Raw genomic sequence first — 14551 nt, forward strand, 5'->3', positions numbered from 1 at the left:
TTGCCTTTATAGGCTCAAATGATTTCTGCAGGCAAGTATTTCCCTGCTGCCTCTCTTTAGAATCAGTGCTGGAAGGTGAGAGCATATATAGGGAGCAGGTAGTGATGAGAAGGAAAACTGTATAATTAGCTGCAAGCATATTTCTTGAATTAAATACTTTAATTCAAGTCTTCTTGGGATCCCAAGTAACTGAAAAGCACCATGAAATCCTTCAGCTGCCTAACCCTCATTCTTAGTGGTCATGCCTAATCTTGGGAACCAAACCTACCTATGAACTTGTTTATAATTTCAGAACGACTGGCTACAAAACAAATTTATATTAGTTTCATTTTAAAATAAATTACTATTGTTCAGTGATGTGGCTCAAATTTTCAATCGGATGTGCTAAGGTCTGAAAAGAATATTACAGAAGGGATTCTTAAAATGAAGTATTCCAAAAAAAGATTCTAAGGTCATATAAGTTTAGAATATAATATATAGTAAATTTCTTAAAGATTCACCTTATACATAAGCATATTAAGGCTCTGAGAACTTCTCCAGTAATGATATCTGTTTAACTTTATCACAGCATTCCAATGGGAGTTTTGGGAGATCTCTCCAACTCCACAAAATATAGGTGGGCAATTCTATTCTAGATGATATTATGTGAATGTTATGATATTTTCAAAACCCCTTTGGAATACTGGGTAATTTACATAAGGATGCATATGCAAATAAGTTAATACTGTTGCAAATAAGTTAATATTGTATTTAAAATAACTAGATAATTAAATTTAAAAAGTCTTTAGGCATCATTAGCTAATTATAGGAAAGTATCTTAATTTTGTTCATATTATGCACATCTCATTTTTTATTTGATCCAGAAAATATTTTAGCTTATTCCTCATTCACCTGGCCAGCAGTATCCAGTATCTCCATGGTGACAACTTCATCATCAATGGTTGCTTGGTGTCGGTAGGTTGATTCTGATGAAAGGTGAAAAAGAAGGTGAAAAGGTAAATAAGTGCATGATTTAATTTGATGCTTAGACTTACCAATTATTGACAGGAGTATGTCTGTTTTTATAGCATAAGGGAATGTGCATCCCAGGAAGTCTTTGCCTCTTATTTTATTCTCCTATGAGGCCAGCTTCCTGATGCTCTCTTCCTTCTAGAATGAGGCCTCTACATCCTAAAATGAGAACGTGATTCCCACAAGTGCATTCTACCTTCATACTCCTAAAACTCCAGTTTCTGGAATCATGTTAATTCCTGTTCCAGACAAGATGGCATATAGACAGAAGCTGTTCATTTCTATCTAGACCTCAACCCTAGGAATGTAATAAACATTAGAGGGAAGTGGATGGCTATCCATGTAAAAAATGACTGTGTAAAGCTATGAGGGACCCTTGGGGCAGTAGAAGGTGGTTGGACCCCAGTGACTGGGGGTTGGTGAAGAACAGTTACCCAACATGGAGGAGGGCTGGGCAGCATGGAGGGGAGAGGGAACAAAGCAGAGTTCATGTTGCCTCTTCAAGGTAGAAAAATGGCAGCAGTTCAATACCAGCCGGAGGCTGGTAGGATGATACCAGAGTAGTCCCCAAGCTCTGCTGGAGTCAGGAGAAGTTAGCAGGGCCAAGGGCACCAGATGGCTGAGTGTGCCCCTGAACGTGAAATGGAAACCAGAAGTTAAAATGGTGCTGCTGTATATGAAAACTAGAACAACTGTCATAAAGCACTCAATAACTGATTAAGTTGATGAAGTTCAGGTTGAAGAACTCTCCCTGAAAGCAGGGAGTAAATGATAAGTAAATGATAAGAAGGGAGTAAATGATAAGTAAATGATAAGTAAATGATAAGAAGGGAGTAAATGATAAGTAAATGATAAGTAAATGATAAGAAGGCAAATGTGAAAGTAAAATATAAGAGATATGGATAATAGAAATAGACATGTTATTTTCTACTATAAAATCAGCCTCAAAGAGAGAATAAAATCCATAGAAGAATGGAAAATATTCGAGGTTGTAGTGACTGAGAATTTCCCAGGATGAGAGGCATTGAACAACTTCATATCAAAAGGACTGACAGTATAGAATAGATAAACAACAAGGCCCTACTATATAGCACAGGGAACTATATTCAATATCCTGTGATAAACCATCATGGAAGAGAACATGAAAAAGCATGTATATATGTATAACTGAATCACTTCACTGGACAGCAGAAATTAACACAATATTGTAAACCAACTATACTTCAATAAAATAAGTTTTAAAAAAGAACTAACAGGACACACAAGGAAAAAAGTCCCATGTCTCAACCTGTTACAACAAAATGTAAGGATATCAATGACAAAGAGGAAAATTTTAAAGGATCTAAAGGAAAAAAGCACATCACCTACAAAAGCATGTGATTCAGATTGACCCTGGGCTTCTCCTCAGCAAAACTGAATTCAGGATCCTAATGGAGTCAAGCAAAGCAATGAAACTACAACGAAAGCAATCCAGAATTACAGTTCTAGATAACAACAATATATCAGGTTGGAGGTGGGGGAAGAGACCAGAGGCAGGTTTGAGTGAGCTAATATACTTGTCTTACTCCAAATGATGACATGACAAAAAGGAAGAACTGAAAAAAGTGAGCAAATTATTCAACTCAACTGTTAGAAGAGGAAAACAGAATAAATCCAAGAAGATATGAGGAAAGAAGTAAAAGAGAAAACATTAGATAAGGTTGACAAAACCAAAGCACGGTGCTTGAAAAATTTAAAGAAAAAAGGGTGGAGGAAAGGTAAAAATCTGGCAATGTTGACTAATAAATTAAGAGAGAAAGTGCGATCAAACAAAATTTAGCATAAAAAGGGGAAATAATTACACATTCTGGTGAAATAGTAATAAAAATAAAATAATATTATGAACTGTATACCAAACAAATTTCAAACACTTGATAAATTTTGTGAGAGAAAAAAATACACAGATTGTTGCAATGAGAAATAGAACACAAGTAGATCAATAGTGGGTAAAGAAATTTAAATGCTGATTGTAGATTTCTCTTTGTCATAATGAAATAACTACACTCAATTGGCTTTATAGGAGATTGCTATTAAACATTAAAGAAGCTGTTCTAGAAAAACAAAAAAAAAGAATAGCTACCCATTACACAAACTCCAACAAGAAGTATTGCAAAAGTAATACGAAGAGAAAAGAGAAAAAATTGTAGCCTAATTTTATTCTTAAACATAGATTCAAAAATTCTAAATAAAATATTACCCAGTTGAATCCAACAGTGTAATAAGAAAAGTACATCATAAACTAGTAGAGTTTATTTCAGTAATGCAAAGTGTTTATAACTATTAGTGCAATTAACACATTAAAGGACTAAAGAAAAAAAACCACATGATTACTTCTATAGGTAGATCTACAGCATGATAAAATGTATATAAACTTAAAGTATATGCATATATAGAAAAATACTTTTTTCAAAAAATATGTAATAGCTAGCACATACCGCTTATCATTTGAACACGAATGGTTCTAAACGCTTTACTTATGTTAACTCATTTACTCCTTACAAATATTTCATGCAGTATGTATTACTATCAGATCCATTTTATGTGAAGAAACTGAGGCACAACAACATTTAATAAGTTGCTGAAGGTGACACAGGTGTTAAGTGGTAGGTACAGTTGAGACTGGAACCCAGAAGATTGGCTTTGGGAATTTAGGCTTTGAACCACCGTGCTAAGTGGCAACCATATTAGATTATGTACCTATGGGAAAGAGGAGGGCAGTGAATGTCAGAAGAGGGGATGCAGGAAAAATAAAGTGAAATAATATAAAGGCTTCACATACACATGACACGGTGCCAGGAAAACAGCAGCATGATTAACTGAAGTATTAATTAACTCAATTATTTGCACTTCAGGTACCCAAATCACTAACCAAGCAACTAACTAAAACTTAGAAGTTTCTTTCTCATCAGGGTAGCCAGTAAACCAGTGTTTTTATTTCATTTCCTCTCTATCTGTCTCATGTTTCTGACTTTCATTTCTTCTGCTCATCAACTATTTTACAGTTCTTTTCTGACCACGGTTTTAAGTAACTTTGTTGTAAATCAAGTCTCCTACTCAAAATAGAAGCCACAGAAAGGAAACTTAGCTAAGCAGCGCTATAGCCAAGCTAGCCTTCGACCTGCCATCAGTCGCGTGTAATGATCATTGCCATAGGCATGGCCCATTGCGAATGTATTTTCTGAAAAATAAAATTTTAAAATGAAGTTTTGTTTTGTTTTGTTTTGTTTTAGACTCCACATATAAATGATAACCTGGCCATGGACATTTAGGGTGCTTCTATATTTTGGCTATTGTAAATAAATGTACAGTTCAGGGAATATAGCCAATAGCTTATAATAACTTTATATAGTGTGTAATCTATAAAAAATTGAATCACGATGTTGTACACCTGAAACTAATATACTATTGTGAATCACTATTCCTCCATTTTAAAAAATGAAAATGGGATTATGTTCAATAGATTTTAACAAGTGTATTTTACGTTACTGTCATTTTCCTATAATACGTAATCCCTATGTGGTATGTACAATGATTCTCAATTCTAGATCACTCCATCCCCCTACTCTTCTATGTTAAATGGGAGATTATTGTTTTGTCTAATTGAATGCTCTAAAATACCATTTACAGTAGCTACTCATCTAGAAGTTTTCTCTCAGTTATTTCCTTTTCATCTTCAGTGCTCCAGCCTGAAGAGGAGAGGCCAGAGGGCAGCACACAGCTAGGATCCATGCCCTTTTTGTTTCTCTCTCCACTGCTCTGCAGTGACCTTTGCGCTGCCTTCCCTTTTGAAAGGACTGGCATCAGCCCTGGAGCCTGGAAAACAAGAGTTCTGGGCTCTAGCCCATCTCTTTGCACCAAAAGTTGTCTGACAGGGACATTTTTCTCAGTTGCCCCCATGATAAATAGGATATGTATTTCAACCACAGAAGGTCACAGTAGGGGGGGAATAAAATATAATGAAAATGGTATGAAGTTGTGCGATTCTTTGGCTGTTTGTTAACCGAAACGGAAACGTTGAAAGGCAGGAAATGAGGGAATGTTAGCCACAGACAGAGCAGCGGGTGGTAGCAGTGATTTCATCTAAGCTGAACACTGGTTTCATGCCATTTGAAGCATTTTTTTCTTTAAGCCCCTTCTCTCTCTCATTAGGAACCCATGTCTACATGTAAAACAGTGGAAACATTGCTTACAGAGGCAAAACCTTGTACATCGTGTGCTAGAATTATCCGAAGATAATTCTAAAAAATGTACTAAGTACTTTGGAGTGAAATTCTACTATTCATTCTAAAACATGAGAATAAATGTGTATGTGTTTGGAGGGTGGAAACACTTTTCTTTTTTTCATACTAACAGAGAATGATAATTTTTAGTCTTTTTTCTTGAATGTTAGGGAGAATGATTGTTTAAGAGATACTTTGAAGTGAACCAAATATTGTATACTGTAAGGTCAATATTAGTTTCAAGATGGAATTAGGCATATTAAATATATATATATATTAAACATATATCTGAAGTTCGCTGTATATGAGAGATACATGATTTATAACCTATATTCATTACCATTTTATAAACAGAAGTATATTTTGTATACTAAAAGAAGCTGATGCTCAAAGGGATGTTTTGTGTGATTAATCCTTTCACTAATTTAGCTCTTCTGCAAATTTCAACATATTAATATGGACACTTGGCTAGTACAGTAACAATGACAGTAATGTTTATTTATGCTATAGTGGGAATTGTACTAACTGGAGTTCTATTGCTGGTCTAACCACAAACTAGCCACGTAATCTTGGATAAATTTACTTCTTTGGACTTGCTTCCTTATTTGCCAAATGACGATCTCAAAGTTCCTTGCTGTGCCAATATTAAATAGTTCTGTGAGTTGTCTGAGCACCTCTGCTTTAGTATCCAGTTGAGAGCATTTGTTCCGGGTGTGTCTCTCTCTTAGAATGAGCCTTTCCAAGCAGAGGGAATTGTAATGCAGGCAGGAAGAACCAATCTCAAAATCAGAGTGTCAGTGTGTCCAATATGTCTCCCACTTCCTACCCTCACTCTTGTCTGAGCCTTTACTAACCAAGTAGAGACACCATAATCCATTCAAACACAGAGTAGGGTGCCTCCTAGGTAGTAGTAGTCTCTCTCTCTCTCTCCAACTGCCCCCAACAAGCATAAGTACACGTACACACACAACTGTACACGATCTAAGCCTTTGTCTGTGTTCTCTACCATGATCAGCATTTTCTGAAGGTAATATGACTCTCAGAGGTAGAGATTCAGTTCTTTTTTTGGAATCTAATCAGAACACAGAAGCTGTCCTGCACCCAGAACACTGCTGCCACCTCCATCAATCAGGGGTTTTTCCTGGTTAGGTGGTCCAAGTCCCAAATCCTATAGGCTCCAGCGGTGGTTTTCGAATGCAATTCACAGACCAGCTCTGGCCTCTGACAAAGATTTCACTGGTCCGTGGCGAAATGAGAAAAATTTAAGGAAAACTAAAATTGTCCAATGTAAGGGATTGAATTTTTTCTTAGATTATATCCTTCAAAACACTTGGAGGCTAATAATATTTCCTTCTTTTATGAAATGTAAGTGCCACCAGAATGTTTAATTTTCCCTCAGCCTCTGAGCCTCCATCCCTAATTGGAATTCCTGTGATAGTTCCTCTCCTTAAAAAAAAAATATCTAAATTTTGGGAATCACTTGCTATTTTCTTTATAGAATTATCTGAAGCAAGAATTATCTGTAGCAAGCATTTGCTTTATAGAATTATCTCAGAGCAATAGATATTCCAGTGTTGTTAACATGTTGAATGGTGTTCATCATCTTCAGCATCTCATGGAGCAATAATTCTGTTACAGGTTGAAAAAAGGCCCCATGTTTTGGAGGAAGGCTGTGCATTCAGAATTCAAAACTGTCCTTTGCAAATATGCCATTTTACTTTCTAGGTAGCTTTCCCTTTGGATGGTGGTTTTGAAACTCTATAATAATAGTATGAAGTTACATACAGGAAATTCTTGGTTCATCTTGAATCAGATGGATTGGAAACTCCTGTAGGCTAGAACATTAGTGACTTCTAGTACATGAGTGTACACACACACACACACACACACACACACACACACACATCCAGTTTCCAGGGTGACTGAATGAAAGCCTCACCTGGGAGTGAGCCATCTATCTGATACTCCTGAAGTCAGATGAGCACTCTTGTTGCCTAGCAACTGCAATCCTTTTGGAGCAGCACGGTACAAGGTCACTCAATAAAATTTCATTCTTCTTTTTTTTTTTTTTTGCGCTACGCGGGCCTCTCACGGTTGTGGCCTCACCCGTTGAGGAGCACAGGCTCCGGAAGCGCAGGCTCAGCGGCCATGGCTCACGGGCCCAGCCGCTCCGCGGCATGTGGGATCCTCCCGGACCGGGAAGCAAACCCGTGTCCCCTGCATCGGCAGGAGGACTCTCAACCACTGTGCCACCAGGGAAGCCCAAAATTTCATTATTCTTAGTGAAGGAATCCCGAGTTACAGATAACTGATGCAGGAGATTTCTATTAATAGCTGTCGTTTTTCAGAAGGAATAAAACCAAAGGGAAAATGGTTCCAAGACTAATTAAAAAGTAACATTAGTTACTAGAACATATTCAGAGAGAGCTCAAAAATTTTATGAGATCATTTTTTAGAAGCTTCATCTTTCATTGAGATGTACTGGTACAGTTAAATAAAATTAGTATTTTTCTATTAAACTCCCATAAATTATCAAGATTCTCAGGGACTATAATCTTTATAAAACTTAGATAAGTAATAAAAATATAAGAGGAGAGTAAGCATTTACTTAGGTGGGGCAAACAATAGATAATGAATGATTTTTTCAAACCAAGTGCATTTTTAGATCCACATATATCATCTTAAGATTAGATTGTGGCTATATTAAAACATGTCAAAAATTATTGATGTTGAAAAACATTTTATTTAAAAGCAGAAACAGAGATGATTAATGAATGTAGAGACATGCTGTTCTCTTAGATTCAAAGATTAAATATCTTAAAGCTGTGAATCTTCTCAAAGTAATTTATAGTTTTAATGCAATTCCAATAAAAATTATGTCATGTTATGATAGAGTTTTAAAAATTGACCTGGAAGAATAAACTAGAGATAGTAGCCAAGATAATTCTGTAAAAAAGTAAAGAAGGAAGGCTTTCTCTACTGGGTTTCACCATGTTCTCAGGAACATACAATTATCAAAAGAGTGTGGTAGTGGCATTGGATGTGAAAAGCAAATCTAGAACTGCCTCCTCACATGCATGATCCCATGTATGAAAAAAAGGCAGCATTGGAAGCAGTGGGGAAAGGTGGGGATGGTTAAGTAAATAATAGGAAGACAGTTGGTCAACTATTTGGAAAAGATGTTGGGTCTTCACCTTTTACTTCTCAGTAAAATAAATTCTATAGATGAAAAAGTTAAAGATTAGATAAAATATAAGATCACTCTCTACCCCCTTCCCTGTTCAGTTTCCCTTTGTAATGCTTATCACTATTTGACATGTATATATTTGTTTTTTGACTCTTCTCTCTTCATTAGACTGTAAGTTCAACCAAAGCCCATGTTTTCTCCCTCTGCCTATTGATTTATCCTCAGCACCTAGAATCATCATAGGAGGCATTTAATACATACTTGTCAGATGAATGAGTAAAAGCAATGAAAGGAGTCACAAGAGGAAAGAAAGCCCCCTTTTAAACTGAATGTGTGTAACCTTGTAGTGATAAACACAAAAACAAAAAACAAACCAGGAATCACCTTGCCCCACTTCATCATTCTGAGTAAGGCCAGCTCCGTCTGGGACACTGTGCCTGGTAATGAAACGATGTATGCCTCTCTCTCTTCATATGGATTTCAAAGACGTTGACCTTTACAAAACCAACTGAGGTCCCGAAGCATAACAAACAAAAACTCAAAGGCTTAATTCAGAGTCAAATCGTAGCTTATTTGGAACCCATGGATTTTCAGTGTTATTCTGAAGATGAGAACTAAATAGATTACGAATAAGTACTCTGCTTTGGACTATGAAAAATACATGTGACGAATACCTCATCCATCCACTGCTACTTTCAAGATCCAGAGATATCAATTTTTGCTGCTTTTTTATTTTTTAAATAGGCTTAAATCAGATTCATTGGATAGAAGAGGGGGAGAAACATAGATTATTTATACATTTTCCCAAAATGAGCATTCACAAGTTTTATATTACTGTTATCCTTTCCTCCCCATGCCATTCTCTCCCACACCCAATTAGCCACGACCGCTGCATCCTCTTTCTCCCACTAGAATGACGCTACATTTACTGATGGAAGAGCATCAAGTTGTACCCATTTCCTCCTTGTCTCTGGTTTGACCTGATTTCATTCTATGCATTAAAATTCCACAGGGTTCTAAGCACAGATGGCATGCAACGAACATCCATCTTCTTACAGGGCTTCTTCGCATGATTTGATAAAGCACTTCCCAAATAGCTGCAAGATGCTTAAAAACGTTGCAACAGAAAATGTCATTCTCTCTTTTGGGTCAAAACTTTGATCAGAGAGAAGGATGAAACAAAATTTGACCTACCGAGGGTGGGATCATATTCCCAGATGAACCGTTTGGTCAGAAATCTCACTACAAGAGCTGTGGAAAAAAAGAACAACATTTCAATCAAATTTGTTAATTTTCTTATAGTTCTTACCCTCATCAGGAAAGAGAAATAGCCCATACAACTATATGTGTTTTATGTTTCCTGGGCATATAAACCCAATATAAACCCGATATATCGATTTATGTTTATACAGATATTTTTAAACTTTCATATTGTGGCCTAAAAATTGGTGTAATGTTTTAATGGTTTGTTGTGCATTAATGAACATCTTAGATTTGTTCCTTTAGTCACGGAGTTAAAAACATCACAATGTGAAAATGCGCACATATACAGTTTTTAGCAAAACAATGAATGTAGCCGTAAAGCATTACAATATGGATGTCTAAAGTTTGAATACTGATAATGATTGATAAAGACCAGTTAAAATGTGATGATTTTTACTGTAATGAAAAGATATTTGTATTATAAAAAATATTCAAAATTACAGACTTTATTAGTGAATCACTAAAGCTTCTCAAAAGTAAGGTCAATGAAGTACTTACTGTCAGGATCTGGAACTATTCTATTCACTTCACTTGCATGATCTCCTCGACCAGCGCTTCACCCCTGAGAGGCAGGTACTAGGATTGACCCCATTTTTCAGATAAGGAAACTGAGGCTCTGAGAGGTTAACTCATTTAACTAAGCTCACCTAGCTAGTTAGTGGCTGAGTCAGGATGTGAATTCAAGAGGCTGTTTCCAAAGCCTGTACTTTCTCCATTGTCTAAACTGAATTTAAGGCCAAGGCCATCTGGCTAATATTTAACTAGAAGGTGAGTCAGAAAAAGAGCGATGCTTGAGAGAGGTGGATTCTATTGTCCTTAAAAAACCGATGGGACACATGCTGAACATTTTCTTATTCTTGTATTATAGTTGAAAACAATGGTTTTTAATCTTAAAAAAAACTTTTTTTGGAGGAGAGTATCACAGACAGTTTAAAAATAGAATGTAAACTTTGGACCCTTTCCCTGGAAAAATGTATATACACACAGTCTAGTATATAATTTCAGCAGGCTCACCAGCCCTTTGAATACCCTTGATGGTCTTTCTGGGATCCCACTGACCCTAACTAAAGAATCAATGTCTACTGTATTTTATCATTTAAAAATGTCTATTATGGTAGTTTTACTGAAATGCCTTTTATGTAGTAGTCTATAAAGATAATCCTTGGAGAAAAAAGACTATTTAGTTGAAAGTCACCGTCAGTCTCTCCTTTGTCCATTGCCTCTGTTAAGATCAACAGGGTATATACCCTCCTACCGCAGTGGTTTATATGAGAGATCCCAGTGCAAATTGCAATGAAAACCTCATAAAACAGACTACAAGTAAACGTGCCTTGGCTGGAGACTGAAAGCAGCAATGTTCTTTCTAATTACAGAGTGTGAGGCCGAATTTGAGCCAAAATATTTGCAGTGCCTAAAGTAGCAAGGCCACTGACCTTATAATACTTCCCACGGTGAGTGTACGTGTGGTTTGATCTTCAACTTGCAGAGTCTGTCACTGTCCACTCTCTTGAGACTGTCTTTTTTTTTTTTCATGTAAGAAACTGTAAGCCCTAGACAGATATTCTTCTGTTTTTCAATTGTCAGTGTTAGTCAACATAACTGCTTACAGTATTCAAAGAGTTTCACATTTTGTCAGAACATGGAGTTTTAACTCAAAATGTTGTGACCTAGAAAAATTCATTTATCTGGCATTTCAAGCCATGAGCTATTAAAATTAACAAAATTTTTTACATAACTGAAGTTTGAAGTACCCCAGTTCCCAGACCATTTAAATTTAATCATTTCGCAAAGAAATCTTTATAAAATGTTTTAGACAGGCCATTGCCTTTCAAAACCAAGTATACCGAGTAGAACTAAATCACTCTTAAACGTCCGGATCTTAGTTAAGAATCTTGATTAGTGCCCTGTGTAGTTATGTGGCGATACTTTTAGAAGCTGTAGAGTCATTGAGGCAAAGCAATTCTAAAGCGCTAGGGCTTTTGCATATTTTTAATTTTTGGTTATATAAATATAATTTTTCATATACACGCATATATAATATTTTCCTCCCTGAAATACCATGGCTTTCTCTCTCTTTTTTTTTTTTTTGGCGGTACGCGGGCCTCTCACTGCTGTGGCCTCTCCCGTTGCGGAGCACAGGCTGCGGACGCGCAGGCTCAGAGACCATGGCTCACGGGCCCAGCTGCTCCGCGGCATGTGGGATCTTCCCGGACTGGGGCACGAACCCGCGTCCCCTGCATCGGCAGGCGGACTCTCAACCACTGTGCCACCAGGAAAGCCCCATGGCTTTATCTTTTTGCTACGGTTTCCGAGACTACCTTTAATAACCTATCTATAAATGTACTTTGTTACTTTTATCATTCCAAAGATGGATAAGCCATATTAACAAGCTTGTTAGAATTTTGCCTAATATTGGAGTAAATCAGTTCTGGGGTTTGGTTTTAAACAATTTGTTCCAAGAATATAAAAATGATTCTGGTGCACCTTTGAGTTATCATTTTGTTGTTGATAACGTCATACCTGCTGACTCCTGGGTTTTGGGCTTAGTTTCAGATTGTCACCTTGCAATGGGCAGTGCTGCTCGGCTTAATCAATGAAATCAGTCTACACATTTTTAAAGGGATCTACATCTTTATGTCATGGTTATTTTAACAAAAGAATCATACATTTAAAAAAAATTCAATCTACTTCAAATGCAGTAAAAATCATCAAAAGCCATTTTGAAAAATGGACATGTCATATATTCATTTTTTGAAAACATGTTTTCATCTCTCACAGATTATTCATGGAAAAGACAAATGCATTTTAGATATTATTAAGTTTTCAATAATATCATAATGTAAAATTATTAGTCAAAAGAATGCAAATAATTTTACATCTTTGGAAATGATATCTGCTAAAGGCTTTATTGTTATTTAAATTGTCTGAGGTGCTTAAGTGACATTCACCATTTATTGATGCAATTACAAAACTTCACCAGTATTATTTCATCCCTAGTTTTATTATAATTTTATTATGAAATATAATTTTCGTATGGGATATATCTTACCAAGTCTCACCTCCTCCACCATGACTACTCTCATCACATGGTTTTACCTCTTAACGATAATACAATTGCTTTCTCAGTGGTGTCCCTATTTTAACTGCACCCCCAGTACTCCCTTAAACTACTCTCCACACAGCAGCCAATGACTCTGTTAAAACTTGAACGAACTCTCACATCTTTTCCCCAAACGTTCGCTGACCTCATCTCATTGAATAAGTATTTTTCGAGTGACTTCTCTGTGCCAGGTTCTGTTTTAGGTGTTTGCAATAATCCAGTAAACAATTGAGACAAAGATCTCTGAACTTACCAAGCTTATATTCTTCTAGGAGGAGACAGATAAAAAATAAAAATAATAAATAAATTACAATAGTCTGTTAGAGGTGTTAAGTGCTATCAGATAAAATAGGAAGAGCAAGGTAAGGGGGATTCAGTATTGGGAGATGAGGGTGTGAGAGTTATTATTTAAGATTGGGTGACCAGGGTAATTCTCGGTGAGAAGGTGATAGAAGAAAGAGATGAGGGAAGATATGTGGGGGGAACAGTGCTTCAGGAAGAGGGAACAGCCAGTGCAAAGGCCCTACAGCAGGAATGTGTGCTTGATATGCTCAAGGAATATTAAGCAAGCCAGTATGGCTAAAGCAGAATGAGCAATAATAAGTATAGTAGTTGATTAGGTTATTTCCTGTCTGTCATGATTATCAATATAAGCTAGTTCCCAACAAAACGGAAAATTCACTAAGTAGAACTTAATCGAAAGAAATATTATTAAAAGCGACATCAAGATAATAAATAAATAGGATAAAATTCTGTTTATAAGCAAGAGTTAGATGGGAAAGTTTCTATATTAAAATAGCCATACTATTTCTAAAGGTTAACAAGACTGGGATAGTTTTTCAAAATAATTGCTGATGTCATTATCACGATGAGGCAGACATCTGAAGTACCAGCTTTAATGACTAGAATGATATTTTTAAATGAAAATTGATTGGATGTAATCTGTGCAATAAACCAACTCTTAGAAAGAAGTGAACTTTTCAAGGTAAATGAAAACTAACACACATGATATTCTTATACTTTAAAAAAATTTAAGAGATAAATTCAAGAGAGATTCAGACAGAACTTTCAAAGGTTACTTTTTAGACTCATATTCTTAAAAAAAATCCTGTTATAGATGTCATTATTTTTCACTTATACAATCATGAAATAACTTGATTAACAATCTGTATAATACAACTGTGTTGTAAGATACTTAAGCATATGAGACCCCCTAAATATTTGTGATCATTGTCTTTTCTCTAGGTCTCTTAAAGATGTATCCTTATTATTAAAAATCTAGTCTTTTTGTCTGAAAGGAACTTTTATCTCTTTACTGATGCATATTGAATGTGTTCTCAGTTAAAACAGTCTCCAATTACCTGTCCTTTCCAAACTCTGGCTTTCTCATCTATAATATATGGATAGCAATATCACCTTGTGGCTCATAGTTGATTCTTTTGCTTCTCCTGGATCCTCATATACCTCTGCAACATGAATTTCAATCATTTCCCATAGCACTCCTTACATCACCCCACCAGACTGATTGTACTCCTTACTAACATCACGCATATTCATCTCTTAATGCCTCTAATCACATTGTTACTGCTGCCTTGAAAGTCCTTATCTAATAAAATCCTAATCATCCTTCAAAATCTAGTTCAAATATAACCTCCTTTATGAAACCTTTCCTTTCTTTCTGTATCAGTTAGCAATTGCCATGTAACAAATACAACCCCAAACTCAGTAGCA

At 36.0% G+C, this 14551-nt stretch overlaps 1 protein-coding gene across 1 annotated transcript in view; it reads right to left on the bottom strand.

Annotated features, from left to right (window-relative positions):
- The window catches only part of RERG (RAS like estrogen regulated growth inhibitor), a 102774-nt gene that overhangs the window by 2450 nt on the left and 85773 nt on the right, over positions 1-14551 (bottom strand). Inside the window, exons 2-3 of the mRNA XM_089920352.1 lie at positions 9652-9708; positions 892-965 (exon numbers count right to left, since the gene is read on the bottom strand). Coding sequence (XP_089776478.1) covers positions 892-965; positions 9652-9708 — 131 coding nt within the window. The remainder of the gene's footprint in view (positions 1-891; positions 966-9651; positions 9709-14551) is intronic.

Source organism: Delphinapterus leucas, chromosome 11 (genome assembly GCF_059928025.1).
Source record: "Delphinapterus leucas isolate spDelLeu-1000000601 "Yukka" chromosome 11, BTC_Dleu_Yukka2, whole genome shotgun sequence".
In the NCBI taxonomy this organism is placed as follows: domain Eukaryota; kingdom Metazoa; phylum Chordata; class Mammalia; order Artiodactyla; family Monodontidae; genus Delphinapterus; species Delphinapterus leucas.